We start from the raw sequence: 26253 nt of genomic DNA on the forward strand, positions 1-26253 counted from the left end.
ATGTGCGAAAACAATAGTTATTAAATAACGTTTACTAACCTGAAGTTGTTAGTAGCAAACGTTATAAAGTACTAAGAAGATTTGCATTTAAGGAAAGTAAAAAAAAAAAGAAAGAAATCTTTGGAATTTGATTACGGAAAAAATTTATCTATTTTTTCCGCCAATGTATCTATGCACCATATTTTGCTTTGCAATATTTTGCAATAAATAAATATATAATAAATAATCATTTTAAAGTACTTTAAAAAAAACACATATGTACAAAATACATATTTACACTGATAACAGGAAAGAATTTATTAAAAGTGCTTGAAGAAATATAGTAATAAGACACATTTTTCCTACGGTGAGATTTTTATGTTAAACTGTTCATTAGTATCGTTACTGAGTAGGTGCTTTATTGGTTTTCAAACTTTCAGGTAGATAATAATAAATACAGAGAAACATTTTATTGCTTTCATAAAAATCGTGTTTTTACCAAAAATGTTTTCCTGAACAAAATGAAATTGTGGCTTATTAATATTGCCTCAAGCGCTTATATTTTTAAAAAAAAAAACAGCGTTTATATTTTTTTAAAAAAACATTTCATATATTTTTGACTATTTTTTAAATGATGTATTCAAATTAAATGATGTAGGACAATAAGTAATATCTTTGTTTAGTAAGAAAGTTATTATTTCATATTTGTTAACAAGATATAAAAATACATTGTTCTAGCTAATAAAAATCTTTGGTCCATTATTAATTACGCAAAAATATAAACATTTCTAGATAACAATTTCGGAATTTTATAAAATATTTCCCATTGTTATAGGGATTCGTACTTGATAACATTATTTCTAGACTGCCTAATTTGTTTACACAAAATACTATTATTTAATAGCCATAAACAAAATACAAAAATATATTGTTCCCGTTCTTAAAAAAAATCTTTGGTTCATTCCTAATTACGAATTAATGTAAATATCTCTTCAATATTTAGAAAACAATTTACTAATTTTAGAAAAACACTTCCCTTGGTCATAGGGATTCGTATTTGATATAACTATTGCTGCACTCTGAGCCAGAGCAGGACGAATCTGAATAGTCTGTTGAAGTGTACGAGCCGGACATCTGGAAGGACGATGAACTGCCCGGATGAGGTGATTCAGCCGAAGACCAACCTGGACTTGGAGGAATTATGGGAGCGGAACAATAACCATAGAGAGGTGGTGCTTGGACTTGGCTTTCCGAACCATCCATTAGACTCGAGCCATCATTATATCCTTCACACTGTTTACCGCTTTTCGAGTCTAACATTTTCAGAGTTTCTGATAAAGCCCAAATGTAATTATGAGCGAATCTTAATGTCTCTATCTTAGTTAATTTTGTTTCATCGGAAAATGTTGGAAGCACACAACGCAATTTGTCCAGGGCTGAGTTCAGGTTGTGCATGCGGTTGCGTTCGCGGTCATTAGCTTTCAGCCTTCTCGTTTTTTTAATTTTGATAACAGCGACGGGGTTGCGAGCTCGATTCCGGGATTTGGTGTATCTTTTCTTTTTCGATTTGTCTCTTTTGCCCTCGTGGTTGTTATTGTCCTCCATGTCATTCAAGATGGCAACTTCTTCTTTATTAGCCATAATATTGGTTCCGTGTGGCATAGTTGGGCTTAATTCCGTAATGTTCGGTGCCGTTTGTGGACTAGATTGCTGTTTTTTATTCCAAGTGGATTCAGATTTAGGCACAGGAGGGGACAGAAGTGAAGAGTTGTATCCCGGTCCGGATAAAAAGGGTCTTCTATACTCAGAAGAAATGGGACTTTGCATGGGGGTTTGGAAATTTTTTAGAACACCTTCAGTTGGAGCAGAATTGGGAGAACGCAGTGTCTCAGCAGTCATATTCTGTTACTTTCACAACCACCTGAATATAAAATGAGAAAAAAATATGAGTAAATATTATAATTAAGATATTCAGCACATTTATTATGAAATATAATTTCTTATAATTAAGATAAAACTGTCAGCCTTGGAATTTTAAGTGGTGCTATTATATAATCGTTTATTCTACATTAAGAAGAAAGACCTGTGATTGTTATTGAGAAGAGCTGGGCAACGGGAACAAGAGCGAACGATTTTTGAATATTAGTTTATGCCATTTATATTACCGGCTCTCGTAAAAGTGTTCTACCGTAAAGTGCTCGTCTTCGCACGATCCAATGTGCAGCTCTAGTGCGAGATTCATATATTACAGTTTATATATTTGTATAACTTATTTAAATGTGGGATGATCAAATTCATTACAAATCAAACATGTTCTCTTATATGTTAACGAGTATGTAGAGCTTGAAGCAGGGATGCCAACTACTCCACTTTCTGAATAAGTTAAAAAATATTAAAATTAAATTGCAAAACTTGTGGAATAAGAATAATTACCCCTATTGTTTAACAAAGTAACTTAGAAATAACTACAATAAGGTTTAATTTCATTTGATACTTTGACATTTTAATTGATTCTTTGAACACGTAGTGGTGAAAAACTACTCAAAAGCTCAATGGTATTTTCATCCAGCTCAATGTCATTTGAGTTATTGTTTAAACTAATAATAATGGTGAAGGAAACTCTTAAGGTAAATTGCATCAAAAATAAAATATCAACGCATAGCATTTGCTAGCAGTGGGAAACATACCTTGAAATATAATAAGAAATATTCGCTCTGTGATAGCATATTTCCTTACAATTATTATTATTAATTAATTAAACACAAAGCTGAAGATCAGCGTTATATTTTTGAGGAAAAGTATTAAATATTCAAATAATAATTACTAATTTTTGCAAATCTGCTGTTTGAAAATCATAGTATGAAATGTCTTAACCAAATATTTAAAATCTAGCAAAATTGTGTCCAGTACGAATTACAATCTCAAGACCGAAGAATTTGCATTAATGTGTTTTTGAATTGTTGTGAAGAATACGAACGTGTTAAAACACTAGTAGTTTCAATTTTCTTAACCATGACACCATTTACGTACCCCATAGCAGTAAAATAACATACAAAAAAAAAAACATTCTTTTTAAAATAAACTTTTTAACCCCAGTTCCCAGATCCTTGAACTCTCACGCAGGAGGTATATTATTCTTACAGAACACAATTGTGCGGTCCTGGTCTTAACGATAGGACTAAATTTGAAAAGAAACACTTCAAATAGAAAATCAGCCGCTCTTGCTGTGAATTATACGGAGATTTACAATAAAAGCTTTCGGTTCGGACACTCGCTAAACCCAAGGGATCGTCCAAACGGTGAATGGAATTCGTCTGCCAAGAAATCGAATGTTTCTTTAAGATTCATTCGCGTAAGTTTCTTACAATGCTGAATGGAATAAAGCAAAGTTGGCTTTTTGAGCACCCAACCGAGACTGGAGTTGAGATACCAAAGGGTGCTTTTATCGTTTGCGGTTTGTTATGTTTGTCGCCCTGTGGTGAGAATAGCAAAAATAAGCAGCTAAATCCTTTGAAATACGGTTTTATTTTGAGATTTCTCGCACGGAAGAAGTGTTTATTTTTATGTTTGTGTTCGATTTGTACCTATGCATAAATATTTATCGCTTGTATGTTTTTCTAACTCTTTTCTCTATAATAGGATGAAGTTCAAAGGGTAATGCATTTTGTTTTGTGATTTGAATGATTTACGTGACTATGTATAATGTAAATACGTTCACTCTATAAAAATTGTTTGCTTTTAATTTTTGGAGACTTAAAATAATGAGTATAGTCATATAAAAAGCGATATACTACATAGCAATTGCGTTTTAATCTATTTTTGAGAAAATGTATAGAGTCGTTTGCGATTTGTTATGGTAAGAATAGAAAAAATACGCATCTAAACTCTTTCAAATACGGTTTAATATTTGGAAGTTTTTATTTTTATGCTTGTGCACTATTTGTATCTATGTAAAATATGGTTTGCATTTTTTTTTAAGCGTTTTTCAATTTATTTTTAAACTGCCCTGAAATAAATCTTTAATAATATAAAGTTTAAAGGGTAATACTTTTAGTTTCATGATTTAAATAATTTACTTGTATGTTTCAAATGTATGAACTTACACTCTACAAAGTATTTGTTTTTAATTTTGAAACTCATACCACATATAGACTACGACGAACATAAATACGTTTAAATCTATTTTTGAGAAAATGGAGAATCGAATTATTTGCGATTTGTTATGTTCATCATCCAGTGGGGAGAATATCAAAAATAAACTGCCGAATTTCTTAAAAATCTTTTTGTCTTTAAACAGAAGAATTTTTTTTCTTTTTGCAAAATTTTCTATGCATTTTGCAATTATCTATGCAAAATGGTTATAGATTGTTCAAAATTGTTCACACTTCCGTTTCCTCTGATTTATCTTTAAATTATTAGAAATAAATCTATAAAAAAGACGAAGTTTAACAAGAGATTGCGTCTAGTTTCATATTTTGCATTATTTAACACGTTCACGCCGGGTGTTGCGCCTGAAAGCGGGGCGGAAAAGAGAAAATACTAGTAGAAGAACTATTTCAATATTAGATAATAATCGGGAGGAGTTAATCTATTCTCAACAATAAAAATTCACTGTAAGGAAATTTATCACGGCGATGAAGCAATTCAATATAAAAATTGCATCCGTTAAAAACAATTGGTAGTTATATATTCTTATTATTCCCGGAAAAAAACTAAAAAATGAAATTTATTTGTTACCAGTTTTTACTCCTGTGCGCCGCCCGCTGAGACAATCTAGCGTGACCCTCCGGTGGGTCACCCCGGCGTGAACGTGTTAAATGCGTATGGAAATTTCTAGAATTTACGCTTCTCATTTTTGAAAAATTAAAAGAATCAATGAAGCCTGTAGACAGCAGTCAAGTCGGCTGTTTTGTTTCAACCCGTTTTTTTAAAAAAACAAAGAACTTATTCATTAAATCAATTGCTAAAATTTATCAACAATTCTGACCAATAGTACTAATTTTAAATGTGCTGCAATTCTTAATTTTCGGGCTTTTATTGGGGGGCATAAAATTCATTGAAATAATAAGATAAGTTCAACATGCATCTTAAACTTGTTTTGAACAATAATTAATTTAATGAATTGAAAATTTATTGTGTTCTAATATCAAAATAATTGCAATGTTCAAAGCACCATCTAAACTATACTTAAAATATGAAAAAAGAAAATATTATTTGATTGTACACGTTGGAGAAATGTTAAGCATAATAAAATTATTTCAAAAAAGTCACAGCTTTAACATTCGAGATTTTATGTACTTGACAACTTTTCTGCATTTTCAGAAAGGTATTATTTTCATATTTAATTTGGTAGCAGAATTTTTGTTTTCATGCCCGATTCCAGTTTCAATAAATTTGATTTATTATAATTTTAACTACCACTACATTTAACTAGTTTTAAATATTTATAATGAAGATCGGTCAGTTATTTTAGCACGTACTATCAAAATACTATTAACTTTATCATATAACTCTACTCAAGGGGATCTCCCCAATCCAAAGATGATTTTCCCTTCAAAACTAAAGATTTACTCCTTAAGGACTTGACTTGTTGTTACAACATACTACAACTTCAAAGATATATAGGACCTCCCAGAATACAACAAAACAGAATCGATGAATCGGTTAGTGGCGCTTCGCGCCAAACGCCGAGATAACCCCAATATCCAGCATCCAGTTATTTTAGCACGAGTAAAGCACCGGTGAGAAAAAAAAAAAATCAGCATCTGCTTTCAATGCTTCTACAGTATTTATGTCTCTAACAGTACGAAACTGAAATGATTTTAGCAAAGAAAACTACTTTAAAAGTAACCGATAAATTCGTGACATTTTTAAATAAAAGCTAAAGTTTCTGCTTGAGGTTGTTTTAGTCTAAAGCTTAAAATTGAGAAAATTGATTTTAATACTTAATTCATGGTTAATTACATAAATGAGCAAAATTTGCTATATATATATATATATATATATATATATATATATATATATATATATATATATATATATATATATATATATATATATATATATATATATATATATATATATATATATATATATATATATATATATATATATATAAAACATAGTTTTTTCTTTAAATATTTAAAAGTTACAAATTTATGAATAACGCTAGAGAAAAAATTTCTTTAGTTGCATGAGATGTTCGAATGACTTTGATTTTTCATATTTTCGATTAATTTCAAATCTGAGATCATTTTCTCTCAACAAATCACAGTTTTTATATAATTTAATAATATATTCCAAAGCAGGATATTTACAAATTTACACGATTTAATGTTTAGATTCCCTGCTTCTCTGCTACGTAGGTAGTTGTAGTAAAAGGCGAAAATATATTTGAATTCATAATGCGATACGCTAAAGTAATTTGTTTTTTCTTTTACCTTAAGGGTTATTTTTAAAGGAGCAGACAAGTGTATATGTATGTATACTATATGCGTTCTTTATAAACTTGTACACATGGTCAAAAAATTTTAAAAAAAAAAATTATCGCTTTAGAAAAAATCTATAATTTTCAGAACAAGATTAATTGCAGATTTGAAAGTCCCACATCCGAGTTAGGTAAGATCAAGTAAAATTTGTAAAAATGTAAAAAAAAAAAGGAAAAAACAATTCCGTGTAATTTAGGAAACAACACATTAAATAAATTTTTGTAAACGTTGTAAAAACATATTTCAGTTACACTCAATATTTCAGTTACAGACTTTTGAATAAGAAAATATAAAAACACATTTTTTGATGAATGCATTAAAATATAAGATTTTTCATTAAAAGTAATGAAGAAAAAATTCTATGCTAATGTCTCTAAAAATAAAAATACTTTTGAAATTCAAGTAAATTGATTTAAAAACAATTTCTTTTTAAATGAAACATTTCTGACTGAGATTAATATATTAACCAAAAATAACTAAGTGATAACGTACCTAAAAGCATTTCAGTGAGAAAAATTATATTTTTTTTTACAAGCAGTACGTTTTGTGCTTTAACTGTATATCTGTATGTTTCTTTTTTACTAAGAATACAAGTAGGCCATAAACAGGGGTGTTTTATTAAAAAAATGAAAATTATCAGATAAAATATTATTAAAATTAAATTGTCGATTAATGTAAACGCTTATGGTCTTAAGTTAGAAAGGTTAACAATTTTGGCATTAAGGACATATGATAGATGAAAACAACGAAAAAGTAATTAGTTGATTATTTTGAATTGAAATTTTTTTGTTTAAAAATACAGGTAGACGGAAGGCAGAGGTATCCAATGAAGTAAATCAAATAAAAGTAATAATATTGTATTATAATTAAGTTGTTTGATTTCAAAGCTTTTACACAAAGTATCATTTTATGGTCTGAAATACAAAAAATTAACCAAAGAAAATTTTTTTTAAGAAATATGAGACATCTTAAAAATTTAGTTTGGGTATAAAAAACAGTTTTTTTTCTTCTTTTTTATCACATAAGCGATAACATGATGAGAGATTTAAAAAATAAAAATAATTTAAATTTTTTTTTTCTTTTTGTGATTTTATGAAGGAAAAAGTAACAAAATCAAAATCTTTTTATAAAGTTCCGTTCTTAAATCTAATATCTAAATAAATTTTATTTCCCACACTGAAAGAAATTCGGTTAACTTTAAACTAAAATAATTTCAAAAGCACCCCAAAACTTTACAAACTAAAATCAAGTTTCAAAAATAAAAATATTAACATAAATTCATTAAATATTATTTAAAGGAGCAATTCCTTACCTTTCACAAACAGTCCTTTAACGAGTTACGAAGAAAAGTGTTGTCCATTTTATATTCACAAAAACTCAAAATTTCATTCTGGAAACTCCAAAAAATTCCACGCGGGGTCTTTAAACCGAAACTAGAAGAAAGATCCTTACAATAACGAACACTCTTTGGGTGTGGATCGTCTGCGATAACACGCGTTACGTTGATGCTCTAAGCATAAAACTGATAGTAGCGAACGTCCCGCAAAAGAAACGCTTTATATAAAGTCTCGGGGGGATGTATTCGGCCCCTTCTAGGGCACAAGGTCCAATAGCCTATGACTGGGATCGCTCGCGTGCTCCACCTACCGTGGGGGGTATATACTTACCCCCTTTTCCTCCAAAAAATCAGGGGTGCAGAAGCCCAGAAGAGACATTTCCTACTTTAAAAAAAAAAAAAAAAATTGCGTGAGGACTGAGTAACGTAGTCAGTGAAGCAAAATTTTGTCGCGATTCTTTTAATTTCTAATTGTTATTATTATATTTTCTTTTATGATTCCAGGTTTTGTTTAGAGTAGCGTGGGAGGATGGAGGAATGATTTGTTCCTTCCCTTTTTTCTTTCAGATTTTTTCTCTTTTTTTTTATTCGAATATTCTTAATGAAGGATTATTTTTCCCACGAATCCGAATTCCGTTGAAGTTGATGGGAATGATTATGATGTCATTTGGTTAATAGGCGCTGCTGCACCACCTGCTGTGATAGAGTTTCAGTTGTAAGAATCTTAGCTCGTTAACGCTAAAAACCTGCTTAGAAATGTTGTGAGCACGCATAACCCTTTATTAATTAATAATATTAAATGGTGGCATTTTATAACTGCGTAAATACCGAATATTTTAATTCCGCGAGGCTTACTTAGATTGTCATAAAAAAGGGCAATAGGGGCTTTGTAGTGTTAAGCCATATTCGTTTAATAACTATTTTAATATTTAATGAAATAAATAATCTTTAAAATCTGAAGTGTAATATATGACTTGATTAACAACTTTATTAGGTTCTAAAATGTGTAAAAAGGAAATAAGAGTCGATATGTTTCAAGCGCGCTAAAATCTTGCAAGTCCTGAAAATTTGCGCCATTTCTTAAAGGTGTTTTTAAATAAACATCACAAAAGAGTGCTTTTAAATAAAAAAAAAAAAAAAAAAACACTCTTCAAATCATTTTCCAACAATTTTGGATTTGTGGCTTATCAATATATTGTTCCACACGTGATTAATATGCAAGTTAAAACAAAACGATTGGCTTTAATTTGTTGACTGAACATAGACGTTGAGAGTCAAAATGCGAAAGCTTAGTTGCCAACTTGTACAGCCACTGAGTAAAATTGTTGCCAGGGCTAACACATCCTTTACATAGGTGAAAGCCAAACCGAAAAGATGAAGAGCTGGTAATAAAACAAATTCAGTTTTAACTAGTTACCGGGAGGAGTAAATCTATTCTTTTTATTACAATATTTAAGAATATATGCAATTCCTCAAGAAAGAAGCAGTTTTATATATGCTATAATTCTAAAAATCTCAGTAGTTACAGAAAAAAATGCTATATTGAATTCTCAAAATGCTATATTGAATGCTATAATGAAATGCATTTTGTAACAGTTTTTGCTCTTTTCCGTCTCGGTATATAAAGAGGCTTCCAGCTCTGATCGTTTAACACTTAAGTTTTATCGTATAACACTTTTTTACCAAATTGAAAATAAAAAAATCTGCCACTACAAATCAATTATTAAAATATATTTATATAAGATCCATTGCTATCCATTCTGATTTCGTAGAAAACTCCCCATAAATTAATTGAACTGTGGAACTAGTTTTTGTTCCATTTACAGTGGTGCCTACGGTGATTAAATGTATAATAAATATAGTCGTATCATAACTAATTTTTATCTAATTATTACTTCTACAATTATTCAATCGTACATTGATTTACATTCAAAATTATTCATAATTAAAAATACTTTATAAGATTAAAACATCGACTGTCAATAGTAAATTAAAACAAATTAGCAATAAAAAGCTGCTAATCTTAATCTCATTCAATAAAATATTGTATATTGTCAGTCACGACTTTTTGCATCCTTACTAGCCTGGGGCAACCTTGCGTTTATACAAGTACTTGATCTCATCTAATTTGATGTAGAGATTTCAAATCAGAAATTTGTCTTGTTCAGAAAGTTCCGTTTTTTATTTGTTTTCTTGTTCTGTTTTATCCCATTGGCAAAATGGGTGTTGTTTTGGGTTTAATGGCATGGACGTCATCACACTCTTCAACTGTGTTCAAGAGTAATAGTAAACTGTGCGCATGAGTTGCTATGGCGACCGCTGCTGTTTGATAATATTTTTAGAATTCTTTTGTTCACTTTTAATTTCGTTACGCATTAAGTTGGTGAGTTTATTTTTGAGATATGGGACCAGAGAGATCCCATAAATACTTCATGAGTTGTGGATAAAAGAAAATTTCATCATTTGAACGATATTTTTGTTTTCATTGTCTTAATTTAGAATCTGAAATTCTAACTTACAGTCCAAACTGGATCGTTTTCAATACAAATTTAGGTGAATATCACAAATACAGAGGGTTAAAAAAATTAGACAACAACCATTTTGCCAATAAGCAACCTGTGATCAGCAACCTGTGATCCTTTGATAAGCAAAAGGCGATCAAAATTTTTTTATTTATTTTTTCATTTTTTTTGTTTAGTTCATTTTTTGTCTGAGTGTACATGTTTTTAAACAGCGCATAGGTTCCTACATAAACTTGTCTGCTCCTTTGAAAATAACATTTAAAGCGACAAAAGATAAAATTTAATTTGGCAGTGTATTGATTGATGGGATCAGTTATTTACAAATTTTGGTATTTAGAAAAAGAGGCGCCACTGCTGCTATGGGTCTTATTGAGGCGTCTTCACTCAGATTTTGAATAAGAAAAATTTCTTTGAATTTGGCTGCCTCACACTCAGATGCCTTAACAATAAAGTTAGAATTCAATTCGGCATAATATTATGATTGACTTCGAGGTTTTAGTGATTTTCTTTGTAAGGGATAAACCATTGAGCTTTGGGGAGTTTACGTAGAAGTCTTCGTCAGTGATTTGCACTTGATTAGAATAGAGGAAATCTTTCAAATTGGGAAATCTTTCAATATTATCATCTCTCATCAAATTGAGACGATGACGCCACAATTCTAACTTTTTAACAATCGCTTCGATTCTGTCTTCAACTTAAAAATTATTGCAGTGTACTCAGTGAAGATTTAGATTCACCATATTCAAGCGACCAAAAATGTCGGGCCAGATATGCTAGTTTAAGTAGAAACAAAATTGAAGTCAGGCGATCCCTGACACGGAATTTCTACTCAGTGAAAAACATTCTTAGCTAGACAATTCAGCCGGTCAATCACAGAAGTGAGATAATTGCGAATTGCAAGAAGTGAGAATGATCCATTAAGATCGGTTTTAGATTTTCAGTAACTTCGTAGGAATTAGGATTTCTCTATATAAACAGCAATGATTTTATGTAGCTGAGAGCGAATTAGCTTTAATTTGAGCTCGTAATCTGGAAGTGTGTCCATTCATTGATTCAAGCTTCATCTGAGCTTATGTCAATATATTTCGTCCAATCTGCTGCTGTTGTTGTTAATTTGCGTCGCACTAGAGCCGCACAATGGGCTAATGGCGACGGTCTGGGAAACATCCCGGAGGATGATCCGAAGACATGCCATCACAATTTTGATCCTCTGCGGAGGGGATGGCACCCCCGCTTCGGTAGCCCGACGACCAGCGCGCGAAGTCGAGCGCTTTACGGTAGCACAGTTTAACGAGGACCAATACCGCACACCCTCGGTCCCTACGCAGACTGATCCAAGTGGTCACCCACCCGCACACTGACCGTAGCCAGCGATGCTTGACTTCGGTGATCTGCTGGGAACCGTGTCTTAACGATCAGTCCACTGCGGGACCGTCCAATCTGCATTATGAAGAGTCTTAAGCTCATTTAACGTTTTACTTAACCATTCATTTAACATGAATCAATTATAATTTCCTTTAACTTTGACTCGTTGAACATCTATTCAGCCGTCGAATGAACTAGAAATGAGTTGCAAGTTTTCACCATACCTTTCTAATGCAAATGCCTGATGAAACACAGCAATACGGATTGATTTGCAATATTTGTGCTTTCATCAAGCTATAATAAAAAATAAGGTGAAAAATTTTTCGTTTATATCTCCTGATATATTATGAATTCTTTTTTTCCGCCGTGTCATTTGACAGAGGAGTTAACGGATCTTTCCTCAATCACAGCCATTTATAGAAAAGAAACTATCCCATTCGTTGCAGGTAGTAGTTCCTCACCAATAGTATTCCAGTTTTTTCAAAGAGCAGAAAAATTTCAAATTATCTTTTCACAAAAATTTTGTTACTGTACTCCGTTTGATTCTTTTTTTACCATGTTCTTGCAATTCAAAAGATGTTGTTCTTTTATTTTGAAGAAATCACTAATTTTTTTTCCCGAAAATTCTTCCTGTTTAGAAATAAAACGTCTCTGTAGTTTTTACGGCTTCATGGCTTCGTTTGTCAAAACTTCGTCTCATTGTGGTAGTTGTTCATCGGCTGAACTTGTACTCATGAAGCCAAAGGATAAGCAATCCTTGCTATGAAGGTGAAACTTTTTTTAGCTACTTTAAAGGGTTTCATCCTGTTTTCTTCATCATCGCTGCCAGAATTTTTGCACTTCAAATTATGCCAAAGATCCATGGACAAAACAATCAAGAAATCTGAAAAGTGATAATCAAGACTGATAAATAAATAAAAAATAATAATGAACTGCTTTTTTTTATAAACATTATTGTTCAATTTTGAGAATTCCCCCTCCGTCACTATAAAGGGTTAACACACAAGCGAATATATGCTTCTATGCATGTATATATGCTTCCCCCCACAGACAAGATCTCAACTTGTAAAAGAACTATTCCCGATATTTTATCGCATTCTATCCTTTTTATTTAGCCTTGGATACTAATTCCAGATTTTATACGAATCAGGTTTCAGCCATTTTCATTCAACTGCACTTTTTAAATATCACAGGCGGGTTCTTTTTTTTTCTAACACAGATCTACATTTTTTCTTTACGTTGAACCGGATTTAACGATACTTGAACTGGATCGCACAAAATTTGACAAACGAGTCCCCTTTGAATCCAACTCTTGCACCCCTTCTAGTTTTTTAAAAGGTGGATTAAAAATTTAGAAAGAAAAAAAAACTTTTTACTTCTTCCTGCTTAAACATTTCTCGTTGAGGCACTGGGATGTATTTCTGTTTTATTTGCGCTTTTTATCAAAGAATAGAATTTTCGAACAGGGGAGAGATAAAAGGGGTGGAAAGATATTCACCTTGGTTGCGTAATCCTCACGTAATAGGGAGAGAGTTAACAATAGGATGAGTTAGAGATAGTATTTTCCGCAGGTTTGAGGGATAAGAGTTCACACTAATGGTATCAAATTTTAAGTTCGGTCGTTACCTAAATGTTAGCAGGGTTATAAGTTATCTTAAAAAATACAAGTACTTAAACAGTTTTATTTGTAGCTTGTTTTCGAGAGGAATAAAGTATCCTTTACCACCAAAATTTATTCAAACTTATACGGTTCTTACTTGTACTGGTATGATTTAGAAGCAACGTATGGAATGATTTTTTCGAGAGAAGTAAAATATCTATGATAACCAAAATTTATACGTTCCTTAATTGTACTGGTATGATTTAGACACAACGTAAGAGCAGATTGCTTCGAGACAAGTAGAATATCCATGACAACCAAAATTTATTTAATTTTTCATGAAACTTAATCTTAATGGTATAATTTAGAATCAACGTATGAGCAGATTGTTGCCAGACGAGTAAAATATCCATGGCAACCAAAATTTATTTAATTTTATATGGACCTTAATCACACTAGTGTGATTTAGGAACAACGTATGAACAGATTGTTTCGAGTAAATATCCATGACAACCAAAATGTATTTAATTTTATATGGATCTTAATCGTACTAGTATGATTTAGAAACAAAGTGTGGACAGATTGTTTCGAGACGTATATAAGAACCATGACAACCAAATTTTACTTTATCTTTAATGGTGCTTTATCGTACTGGTATGATTTAGAAACAACATATGACCAGATTGTTTCGAGACGAGTAAGATATTCGTGACCACTAACATTTATTTAATTTCATACGGTCCTTAATCATACTTGTATGATTTAGAAGCAACGCATGAATAGATTGTTTTTCAATTCATTGTTAATTATACTAAACTGTCAAAAAATGATTGAGAACTAATCCAGGACAAACTTTCTCAAAACAGCAGATGGCCTGATCCGGATGAGACAAAATAATTTAAACAACCGCAGAGAACTACAAACTAAAATTTGTAGATTTTTTATTAATTTGTACGGCATTTTAAAAACGCTCAACACTGCTGAACTGCGACAAAGTGGTGAATCACATAAGCTTTTGAAATTATTTAGAAGTATGAACAAATTACAGAATTTAGAAGTACAGATGTGTAAAAACCCTATAAATTAAATTTACTAAACCAAATTTCTCACAATAAAAGACTACCACTTGAAAATATTTATTTTCATCTCTGTCAAAATACCAGGTTTCTCACTTCATGAGTGATATTTGCCCTAAGATTGCAATAATTTGAAACTCAGTTAAAAAAAGACATAAAGTCGATTTACTATAAGTCCTTTCTCTTTTCCGCGTATGTAAAAGCCCTAAAATCACGTTTTTGAGATATTCATTCTTTGACTGCCGGACTCTTATTCTACACTAATGGAAAAAGTGCCTTTATGAAAAACGAGGTACCAGAATGGCATATAAATTAAATATAAATTTCCTTCAATAATTTTTTTTAAAAATTGCAACAAATGATAGATTTCAGAACACGATATATGTGACACAATATGTAACTTTATATAATTAATAGATTTTGGTCAATATGAATAGTCAGTTTTTCCAATTATACATAGAACGAATGAAAAATTTAAGCTACCAGTATTTAACAGTTTGAAAAAGAGGCATGTTCCAAAAATAGAGCACTACACGTATTATTATTTAAACTTATTTTTTTACTCTCCTCTTAACCGGTTTACGCCCAGCGTCATATATTTAGGACAGTTTCATTGTGGTGGGAAACTTTTTTTCAGCATTTTCATTTATCTGGGTGAATTAAAAGATTCTCAGATACCACAATGATTTAGTTATTTCTGATTAGATATAGAATTATAAGAAGCAAGTACTTTTTGATCTATCAAAGACTTTTTGAATGCCCTAACAGTAGAAAAATCAATTAATTTCGAAAATATATTGTACCACTTTTTGTATCATTTCAATATATAAATTCGGGACAAAACGGGTTAATGCAGTGTAGTAGCAATTTTCTTGGGTATGGTTCATTTAGAAGTTCGCCTAATGCCGGTATGAATTTATCTTGGGAACATTTCCTTGTTGGAACAGTTGTGGGCGTTAATGGACTAAACTTTTTCGTACTCTAGTTTATATGGATTATATAGGTATAAATATTATTAGGTATAAATGTTTTAAAATCAGGGCTGAAAGGCTATATATACCAGGACGGAAATGAGCGAAAACAGGTACGAAAGACATTTCATTCCAGCATTTTTTTCTAGAAAAATTAAATTTCCGTAACAACCTAGATTTTTTTACAATTATAACATCTAGAACAAACTTCTTTTTTCAATTATTAGAATGAGTGAATATCGTTATATAGTTTAAAAATAAGAATGGACTTGTTTCTCTCATAAACTAGACGAAGCTGAAATGGTTTTACTACCAGCTTTTCCGTTTCGCTTTCACCCATGTCCAAAACACAAAACTTGGTATACTAATAAACTGTGAAAAAATATCTAAATTATTTTCGCACCAACAGAACCGATCCAAGAGGCGAATATTTCTAATCAAGTATATCCAAATACCTGGTAGAAAATGAAACGATTATGCCGAAGATTTCATGTCAAGCTTCACACCTGGCAAAAGAATGAAACATGTTAAGTACCACTTAAGATCAAAACAAATAGGTGAAATCTGTTTGTTGACTCTGTTGATCGCGTGGCACGCTTATTTCTTTAGACGAGAGACTGATTAAGAATTATTAGAATGGCAAACATAACGAAATCTTACGACTTATCAGTTTAGTTCACAACTTGACACCGGGCTTTTTGCTTAGACTTCGCAGCCTCTTGTAACTGAAAGCGATAATTCTTGTTCGATATCAGTGAAGACGAAAGTTTAGAATGCAAAATACCTGATATAGGTGTGTCACATGTCACAACTCAAACCGAATCATAAGTATGGGTAACATCTGCGGTTAAACATAAAACGGCCGTGTTTATGGCTGAAGGCATGACCCGTCATTTTTATTCCAACCGATAACACAATGACCGGCGAGTTTTTCGCAAAGTGAAAAAGAAAAAAATTCCTCATGCTATAAACAAATTTATTCGGATCATTTAAGAATTATTAAAGCATTTCAACCTTTTTAATATTATTGTTATTAAAAGTTCAAAAACACCATCGGCATTTGCATATATACATACAAAATTAAGTGGAGGTTAAAATCACTCTACAGGGTTCGTACTGTCCTTAAAAAAATTTTTACTTACAAAATCCAATGTTACGTAATTTTAAAATGAAAGCTAGTGAAAAGAAATTTGTAACTTTTTCAAGAATCTATAAACCTTGTTTCAAATTAAATTATACAAAAAATTGGAAGTATAAATTTTACTACCACTTTAAATATAAAAATAAAGTTTTTTTTCTCCAAAAATGCGCAATGTATCGAGAAGTCGCAGATGCTAGATATGAGTGAAATCTCGGCATTAAACGCGAAGCGCTTCTAACCGATTCTGTTGAGACATAAAACTAAAAGGTCATATGTGGTTCTAAGCTTAAAGCTCTGATTAAAAGTCCTTAACACGTTCACGCCGGGAAAAGTGTAAATACTGGTACGGGAAAAGAGAAATTACTGGTAGAAGAACTATTTCAATATTAGATAATATTCGGGAGGAGTTAATCTATTCTCAACAATGACAAATCACTGTAAGAAAATTTCCTAGTCCTAGTGTTTAGATTTTACTGGGCACCTGGGCCGCGAAGCGGCCCCTATCCCATTCATCTGGAATTTTTGAACAGTTTTGGTTGAGCAATGAGGTAAGCAGGCAATGGAGTTGCTTTTATGAATGTTTCAAGCTCTTTGCTTGAATAACTAAAAAGGAATCAAAAATAAATTGAGCAGCTTGCTCTAAACTGTGTTTGTTTGAACATCAATTGGAAGGGGTATTCCCCTTGATTAAAGTCGTGAGCAGGTTTAGCACTTCTTGATCTTTCATCAATTCTTGAAGCTCTTTGACGAGGCTAACAAGTCTATGAGCACTGGAAGTTAAGGTAGTTCGATGATGAAAGGATTGCTCATACAATATATATACATCTCTGGAAAAAATTAAAAAGTGGTAATAATATCTATACTTTTTTTTTTACATTAGCATGCTCGTTAGTACAAGAATATTTCATTTTCTCTCAGTAAATATTTGTAGATCCGAAAACAGCAAAGGTAGGAAATTTTTTTCCGCTAGAGGAAGCTAATATTAGACAATTTTCAGCTTCTTCATAACAAAATTGTTAACAGTTATTAATTTTCTATTGGTGAGTACGAAGCATATTATGTAACAAAAACAAACAGTAAATTAACGATAACCACGGTTAGAATTCTTAAAACCTCGTCATTTACTTTCAGTTGTCTACGTCGCTTGACGCTCATGCCAAACAATGTGATAACATTACGTTGGTTAACTTTTTATTTAAAGATTACTTAAAATGCTGTTTAACTAGGGTGTCTGCCATCTCAAACAAATATTGATTAGAGGATTATTTCTTTTCGAAAACTAATTCACCTTTCTCAATATTAGATTGTATCTTAAAAATTAGTTAGCTATAAAATCAGTGAAGATCATGGAATTTAAAATAAATTTTCGTGACCGGTAGAGACAGACTGGATTGACCCATAAATAACCAGCCACTAAGTGGTCTGTATATGAAAAAAATTTTATGGAAAAAAAATAGGCCATGTTTATTCATGCAAACTGAATACTTCTTTCTGTTATCTACCACTTTAGTTTTAAAATAGCGCTCGTGCGTTGACTTCAGATCCCTATATGAATATTTGTATTATTAATACAGAGATGCCAACTTGCTCCGCTTTGTAAAACACTATTATCTAGTGGTAGCTAAATGTAAGTTACATTGAGTTTAATATTTTTTATTTTAAGTAATTTTTTTTCACCACTAAATATCAAAAATTATAAGAATTATATAAAACGCAACGTTAATGCTTCTATCTATTGGTTACTCTATTAAAAAGTAGGCGTAACTATCCTTCTTTAACGCATTTTACTATATTATTTTCTACCACTTTATTCAAACTATTCCAGAAAGGGGAGCAGTTGGCATACCTGATTAATATATTACAGAGATGCCAACTTGCTCCGCTTTGTAAAATGGTTATTTTTAGTGGTAGCGAAATTTAAGTTAATTTTAGTTCAGTATTTTTCACCACTAATTATCAAAAATTACAAGTATGATATGAAATGCAACGTTTAAGGCTCCTATACTATCAGAGCTGACCTATCAAGCAAACAAGATCGCAAGTTAACGTTATTTTAGCATTCGTTATGTTATTACACAGATACCAACTGCTGCGGACACACCAAAATAATTTAAAAAACGGTAAATAACTACAAAGTAAATTTTGCAAATAGTTGACAACATTTGCTTGCTTTTATTATGTAAAGCATGTACTATAAAGTGGTGAATTATATAAGCCTACGCATTGTTTAGAAATAGTGGTGGATTAAAATCTACTAAATCGAACTTATGAAACCAAGAATTACAATTAATAAACTACCACTTGAAAATATTTATTCGCTGTGCTTATGTTAGCTCTTTGCTCCAACAATAAATGATAAGTCGGCCTGTCTAATTCAGGGGCTCTTGCAACGTTCAAGCTACTGGTTATTATATTAAAAAAGTAGGCTTAATTATCTTTTTTTAACGCATTTTACTATATAACTTGCTACCACTTTATTAAAACTATTCCAGAAAGCGGAGCAGTTGGCATCCCTGTATTATGCATTAAATAAAATATGGAAGTTTTTATTTAAAAAAAAATTTTCTTTCTGACTTTCATTTTCTTACTAAAGCTGCTGAAATATTCAATAAATTGAAACAAAGATTTTAGAGTAATTTTTAATTAATGATAAAAAAATATTTTAAAAAAGAATTCCACGAGATGTGTGTATTTAAAGTAATCCTTTTATACTGCGTCTCAGCGGAAAACATGAAAAATCGTTTTTTCATAACTTTGCTTTTCATGGTATTTGGTACATTCTAAAAATAGTTCGATTCTAATATTTTGAAAATTTAAAAACATTCTAGCGATTTTCTATTTTTTTGTTATTTTGGAAAGAAAACTTTGTACAGTAAAGGGATTGCAGCAAACTTTATTTTATACTTTTAAACAATATTTATTGACAATGGCATCGGCATTATATAGGACCACACACTGTATTAAATTTTGTTTTATCTTCTATTATTATCACTTTTTGTTATCCCGATCATCATTTTAGTGTTTTATCATTTGTTATTAAATTTTATTTTATATTACAAAGTGGTATTTGAGAAAAACCTCATAATTTACAACTTTTAATAAAAAAGTACAAAAGCTACTTAGCAATTTGCTAAAAACTATTTATATTTTCAAGATATTCAAATCGGACTTTGTTTAAAAGTTACTATATACGATTCTGAATAAAATTATAAAAAAAACAATTTGTAAATGTTTCTCGTGCTTGCCCAGCATTAAAGGATTACTTAAAATTTTTAATGAATTTTGTTCAAATTTAAAATTCTTTTACATTATTATTTACTAAAATTTATTTCAAAAATGTTGTTTAATTTTATTGAATATTTCAACAGTTATAGTAAGAAAATGTAAGTAAAATAAAATGTTTTTTTTCTCATAAAGATGCTTATATCTTCATAAATATTTAAGATAGGTTCACGAAATTTTGTGCTGTTCTTGCATACAATAACCAATGTAATTGATATAAGTTAAAAGCTTATTTCTATATTGTTTGGCATAGGGTATTCATAAACATTCTTTTCCGTTCGTAATTTTCCACCGGTCTCTTAAACCTCTAAAAGCTTTTGACTTTGTATGAGAAATCGCATGACCTAAACAATTATAAAGTTTTAAAATAATTCTTTAAGTATTTCTTGATAAATATGAAAAAAATGAGCTAATATAGCTCCATTATTTTGTCCAACCCCTGTCCATAACAACGTGTTTTTAATAAATTTAGACAATCTTCCTCTTAAAAAATTTTGTGCATATATTTGTACAATACATTTTAAACAGAAATAAATAGTCTATGATTATATGCATGTAATTTTTATTTCCTTCTATATTTATTTGTTAGTGGGAATGATGTTAGCATTTATCGTATGTATGATTGCTTCGAAATATTTTTATATCCCATTCGAAATATTTTTATATCCCATATACAACACCCTTAATCCTGAAATAGTGTCTGTTCGGCTTTCAAAATCGCATCCGTGAGAATGATTCTCACAATTGAAGTTGAGGGAAAAGTTAAACCAATAAATCAGGTTATCGTTCCTAGTCGCTAAGCAAAGAGATAATAATTCACACCTCTAAAGATCTCCGAGATTACAATGCTTAGATTTTTTATTTTTTTTTCGTTCGGAATATTTTTTTCTCGTTGTTAAATTTCTTGTAATTTTATCATATTTATTAATCTTTAAATTTTTTTTTGCTCGTTTGTACATTAAAAATAAGTGTCTAAATGACTTAAATTTCTTTAAAAGCGTCTTTTGATCTCACAGTGTTAACATGCGGTGCGAGAACTCGATCTTAGAACTCAATCTTAACGACTCGAAGGGGTAACCTCAAATATATAGTAATTAAGTAGTGAAAATTATATATTAAGTTACGGAATCAGACACAAGATCGGACTTATTCTGAATAAATATGCCTTTTTAATCCTTTCCAATTGGAATGAAATTTCAATTTTAAGCAAACAAATTCGTTGTATTTGAGAGGGCTTAAGGTGATAACAATGAAAGTAACGCATATTGCTATATATGCTTAGTTTTTTAAGAATAGTGGGGAGCAATATCATTTAAAATATAAGTTTATAAATGAAAAAATAGTATATAATTACTACCACTTTAAATATGAAAATAAAATCTTCCGGAAAATCCGGAAGAGTTAACATGTTTTCATTTGGACAGATTCAGATTTATAACCCGGCAAAACATAAGAAACCGAAATCTGAGTGAGGAATTAATTTATGAAGTGGTGAATTATATAAGCCTACGAATTGCTTAGAAATAGTGGTAGATTAAAATTTACAAAATAAAATTTATTATTCCATGAATCACAATTAATAAACTATCACTTGAAAATATTTATTCGCTGTATTCAAGTTGGCATCTGTGTATATAAATAAAACTAATTTTGCGTGTTCTATATTGCATTAATTCCTTCAAACCATTTTAGTAACGATAAAAAATTTACTCGAATTATATGTTTCTAATAATCTTGACTTCTCCGGTGACCCCCATGGCATTCAACGTTTTAATATTAGAAACCACATTTTTATTAATAAAATTCAAAACATCGACTTCACTATTAATAACAGTATTTTTCTTACCTTTAATTTTAAACAAAATAATTTTAAGAATATTAAAAAACTTTTTACTATTACTAGAATTATAACAATTTGTACCACACTCAATGAATCTACATTTTACTGGATTTTAATGAAATTTAACAATAAGAAATAAATATAGAAAAGTAATTCTATTCAATTTAAATTTTAATTTCCTACTAAAAGCAATAATCCTTTTTTCAATAACTTTTTTATCTTCCCGTAATTTAAAATAAGTATTATTAGCATTATATTCCCTAATAATTAATTGTTAAAAAAAATATTTACACATAATACGAAAGTTATTAGATGCTTTATCAACAACTGTAATAATAAACTTATTCTTAAGTATTTTAATCTTTTCAAACAAATCATAATCAATAACGGTACTACTAGGATATAAACATAATTTGGGATTAAATAAATAATATATAATTTTTTCCACAATTTTTGTCTTCCATTCTGTAAAATCCACAACGGGCTATGATATTTCCTAGAAATTTTAGCAATAAAAAAATCAATTTATAGTAATTATTTTGATTTCTTTTCATATTATGTAATTTTTAAATCTGGTTTTAGCTGCATTTTGCGCTTTTTCTGTTTTGAAAAATAATTTAATTGCTTTAAAAAATTTTTTAAAGTATTAAAGTTTTTATCTTAGGTGTTTTGTTCTTGGTTTAGGTTTCGAGTTAATTTTTGTTTAATTGATTGTTTGCTTTTCAGGCTAACTTTAATTTTGTGCGAAGCACTATTAATAATTATTTCATGACGCATGGCTCGTCGCGCACCCAAACAAGGAGCACTGATCTTAATCTTGACTTGGGGATTACTTCGGATAAAAAGATACTAGTCAAATTTTGTGTTTAATTAAATTAAAAAATATAAAAAAAATTGCAAAACTTGTCTTTTAGTTGACAATTCACAAACTGATTGCCATACCATTGGATTTTTTTGAAAATGTTTTAATATAATTTATTTAATTCTGTGTAATTCTTGCAAATTATGTTATATTGGACTAACTAGGTTTAGATTTTCATAAGATATTAATTTTCACATATCTTGTAAAAAAAATTTTAATATTAATAATGGTACAACAGATTATGAAATTTTACATTTTCAATTTCATAATTTTGATAATGCTACTCTTTTTATTTAGGAATCTACGGAAAATTTAGATGATAGGCTTCGTTTAGAAAATATTTATATTAGCAGTCTTAACACTGCTTATCCTTATGGTTTAAGTAGTAAATTAAATTGTGAAGGTACTATTAATATTGATGATTTTTGCATTTAAGATAAATTTAAAGTTTTTAATTTTCCTAGATATTTTAATTCAAATTTTAGATGTAAAAGAGGTAGTGGTAAAAGGGCTAACCAATTTATTAATTTTGATGAATTTTCGAAAATTTGTAATTTTTATGTTAACGTGAATAATATTTTTATTATTAGGAAATATATTTTTTGATTTAAAAATAAAGTTCTTAAAATTTTTTTTTCAAATTTGGGAATAAAATAAAATTTGATACTGAACTTATTAAATTTTTTGTTTTGGATTTGGTTAAATCGAAACTTGGTGTTAATAAAATGATATGCTTTTTAAAAAGGTTCTTTGTACTATTAAGTTTCATTATAAAAAATTTGAAATTGCTAGGAATTCAATTCAAATTAAAACTAAAAGTTGTTAAAAAAAAAGTTGTTCTAATTTCAGCATTTACTAATTTTCGTATAAATAAGGAATTACAGACCGGTAATATAAATGGAGGTATACTCTAAAAAAACAACAAAAAAAACTTTGATCAAAATAAAACGAAACAGATTGAGTCTTTTTTTTAAATATAGATATTTCAATCACTTCACCTTGAAATCTGTTGCAGTACATCGTATTTGATCGAGATGTTACCATATATTGGTACTCTATTCAAGAGTTCTTTAGGTCCAGGAAGTTTGCGCTCCGCCTATTGAAGTTAATTACAAACGCGTGGCGGGTTACAAAGAGTTGGCGAGAAAACAAATTTGCCAAATAGATTCGCCAAATAAATTGCTGGCACTGTTGCGCTTTCTTGCAAGATTTTTTTTGTAAATAATTTTAAACTAAATTTATTAAATCAAGAAGGAAATTAATAAGTATAGCTCTTGATTATAACTTTTTTAAGGAAGATTTCTTCGAGTAGTGTTTAAATAATACAGAAAATACATGATTAAGAATTTTTTCTTTTTAATTTTATCAGTACCGATTATCCAGCTTAAGGTATGAGTAATAATTAAGCTATAGCATGAAAACTCATTTTTAATACTTTAATCATTTAAAGAACACAAATAATAGAGAAACTATGCAAAAAAATTTTAACGCTAGGATAATATTTTCTCATAATTGAAAAAGTCTTGTGATTAAAATAATTGTGATTAAAAGCTGAAGAATAGCTGTGATTAAAATTAATTTCGAAGTAAAAGAATCAAATTTGGGTACCTACTGGGAAAAGTTATAAGAGTTGGAACCATGCATATTACTGAAAAATAGTGAAACTTAAAATTACAATATTAGTTTTGCCTTAATTTCATTAACAAATGCAGTTCGCAAATGCGAACAATCTCTCAAATAAGTATACTTTTACTTTATAAAAATCAATGTGATTATGAGTGAAATATTTTAAATTAGTATGCATGCATTTTGCGTTATTTTTTGTTAAACATATAACCACAGATGCCAACTTTCATTAAGAAATATTTTCATTAAGAAATATTTTCCAGTGGTAGCTTCATTAAGAAATATTTTCTAGTGGTAACGAAATTTAAGCTATTTTTAGTTTAGAAATTTTTATTTAAAATAATTTTTCCACCACTATGTATCAAAAAATTCAAAGTATTATATGAAATGCAATTATCCTTGATTCATTGCAGTTATCCTTGACGACACTTTTTAAAAGTTATTGTAATTATCCTAACTCTACAAGTTTTACTATTTAATCCACTACCAATTTATTAAAAATTTTGCAGAAAGCGGAACAGTTGGTTTCTCGGTATAACTGTTGATGTCAAGTTGTACAGCGTTGGTAAAGAAGTTACTAATTTGTAGTAATTTAATAATTACAGAATGAAGAAATTTTTAAACAATAAGGTACCTCATCAACACTAAACAACGTATCCACTAGGATATCTCCATAATTAGAGCTAACCCTCAAACTGGAAACACTTTTCTCAAAACTGCTTAAAATTTCGGAAAGTAACATCCACTTACTTTTATATAATCAGTTTTGAGGGTAAAAGAATGAAAATAATAACGAATATTTTAATTCGTTTGCCTTCAAAACTGATAATACCGCGATTACCTTAAAACTTTATAACACCAAGGTAAACGAAATGAAAATACATTAAGCATGAATAATTCAAAATTTATTTTTCAAAATTTAGCTACCTTTTTAGGACAATTTTCAAGCCAGAATTGGGCCGGGCCATGTCAGGTCTGAAAAGGTTAAAAGCCTAATTATGTACTTCCCAACATTTGAGGATTCTTACGAAATATTTTTCCCAGTGGTGATGATAAGTACAACAATATGTATAATAATATAATATAAACTAATATAATATAACTCAGTATTCCTAATGAAAATAATAAAATAATATAAACTCAATATAATAACATAATAATAATACAATAAACAATAACATAGTATAACCTGGTGGTGTTGTTCAGCTTAATAATATAACATTAACCAAAGTAGAAAGTTTAAAAATATACAGATTTTTCATAGAATTTTTACAAAACTTAGGAACCTGGCCATTCAATTAGTTGTTTAATTTATTTTTATGGAGTGGTGGGCAAAATTCTTTTAACTCTAATTAGTCAGGATATTACCAACTGCATTAATACTTACTAATTGACAATTATGCTATCTCTAAGGCATTTTACACACGTCTGTACAAGTTATAGGCTTTATTAATATGATTATCACTATGCAATGTTTTAAATATTGAAAATCTATTTCCGCAATGCATTTTTCTTTAATAACTGGACCATGACGATATCGAAAGATAATGAAGTGACTAAGTCACTTAAAGTGATCACAATATCATGGAACAACTTCAAAATTGTAACATTAATTTAATTGATGCAGCACACAATCATTAAAATCGCCAAATGAGGATAATATTTCAAATGTAGAACTCTTCCCATCACCTTCGCTTCGAAATAACAGAAGGTAAAGTGTCGATTTCCGTCTCTCAATCAACTAGAAACGAGAATGCTAATAAAAAATGTCTCCATTTATTTTTAAAAAAAACTTTTTTTTTATTCATTTAAAGGAAGGGGGTAAAGTGAGGTGACAAAACGGTTGCGATAGGGTTGACGTCGTTCAAGAAAGGACCACGTGACAAATACGTCCTCCCTGCACACGTTCAGGCGCGTGTTCCCCTTTTCTCCCTTTAACCTTTTGCATCAACTCGTTGTTTGAAGAAAGGAAAATGTCTAAAAAAAGTCGTTGAAGCCTCTTATATTTGCACCCCTCAATATCAAATATGGCCTACCATACAAACTGTAATATTTAAAAAATTTCAAACTTTCGAATTCAATACTTCGAATTCAATACAATTCTTTACTTATCTTGTAAATGTTAAATATTTCAATAAAGCAGCAGGTACCATTACAGATTTTCC

At 29.9% G+C, this 26253-nt stretch overlaps 1 protein-coding gene across 1 annotated transcript; it reads right to left on the reverse strand.

Moving 5' to 3' along the window:
* Window positions 1-592: 592 nt before the first annotated feature.
* On the reverse strand, window positions 593-8000 carry tap (Basic helix-loop-helix neural transcription factor tap). Its single transcript, XM_016065248.5, has 2 exons — window positions 7780-8000; window positions 593-1900 (listed from the first exon to the last, which is right to left on the reverse strand). Exon 2 carries the CDS (start codon window positions 1876-1878, stop codon window positions 1021-1023), a length of 858 nt encoding a protein of 285 aa, XP_015920734.3. The 5' UTR covers window positions 1879-1900; window positions 7780-8000; the 3' UTR covers window positions 593-1020.
* Window positions 8001-26253: the final 18253 nt, after the last annotated feature.

The sequence above is a fragment of the Parasteatoda tepidariorum genome, chromosome 4 (assembly GCF_982258835.1).
Source record: "Parasteatoda tepidariorum strain Cologne lab strain chromosome 4, Ptep-v5.0, whole genome shotgun sequence".
Classification (NCBI taxonomy): domain Eukaryota; kingdom Metazoa; phylum Arthropoda; class Arachnida; order Araneae; family Theridiidae; genus Parasteatoda; species Parasteatoda tepidariorum.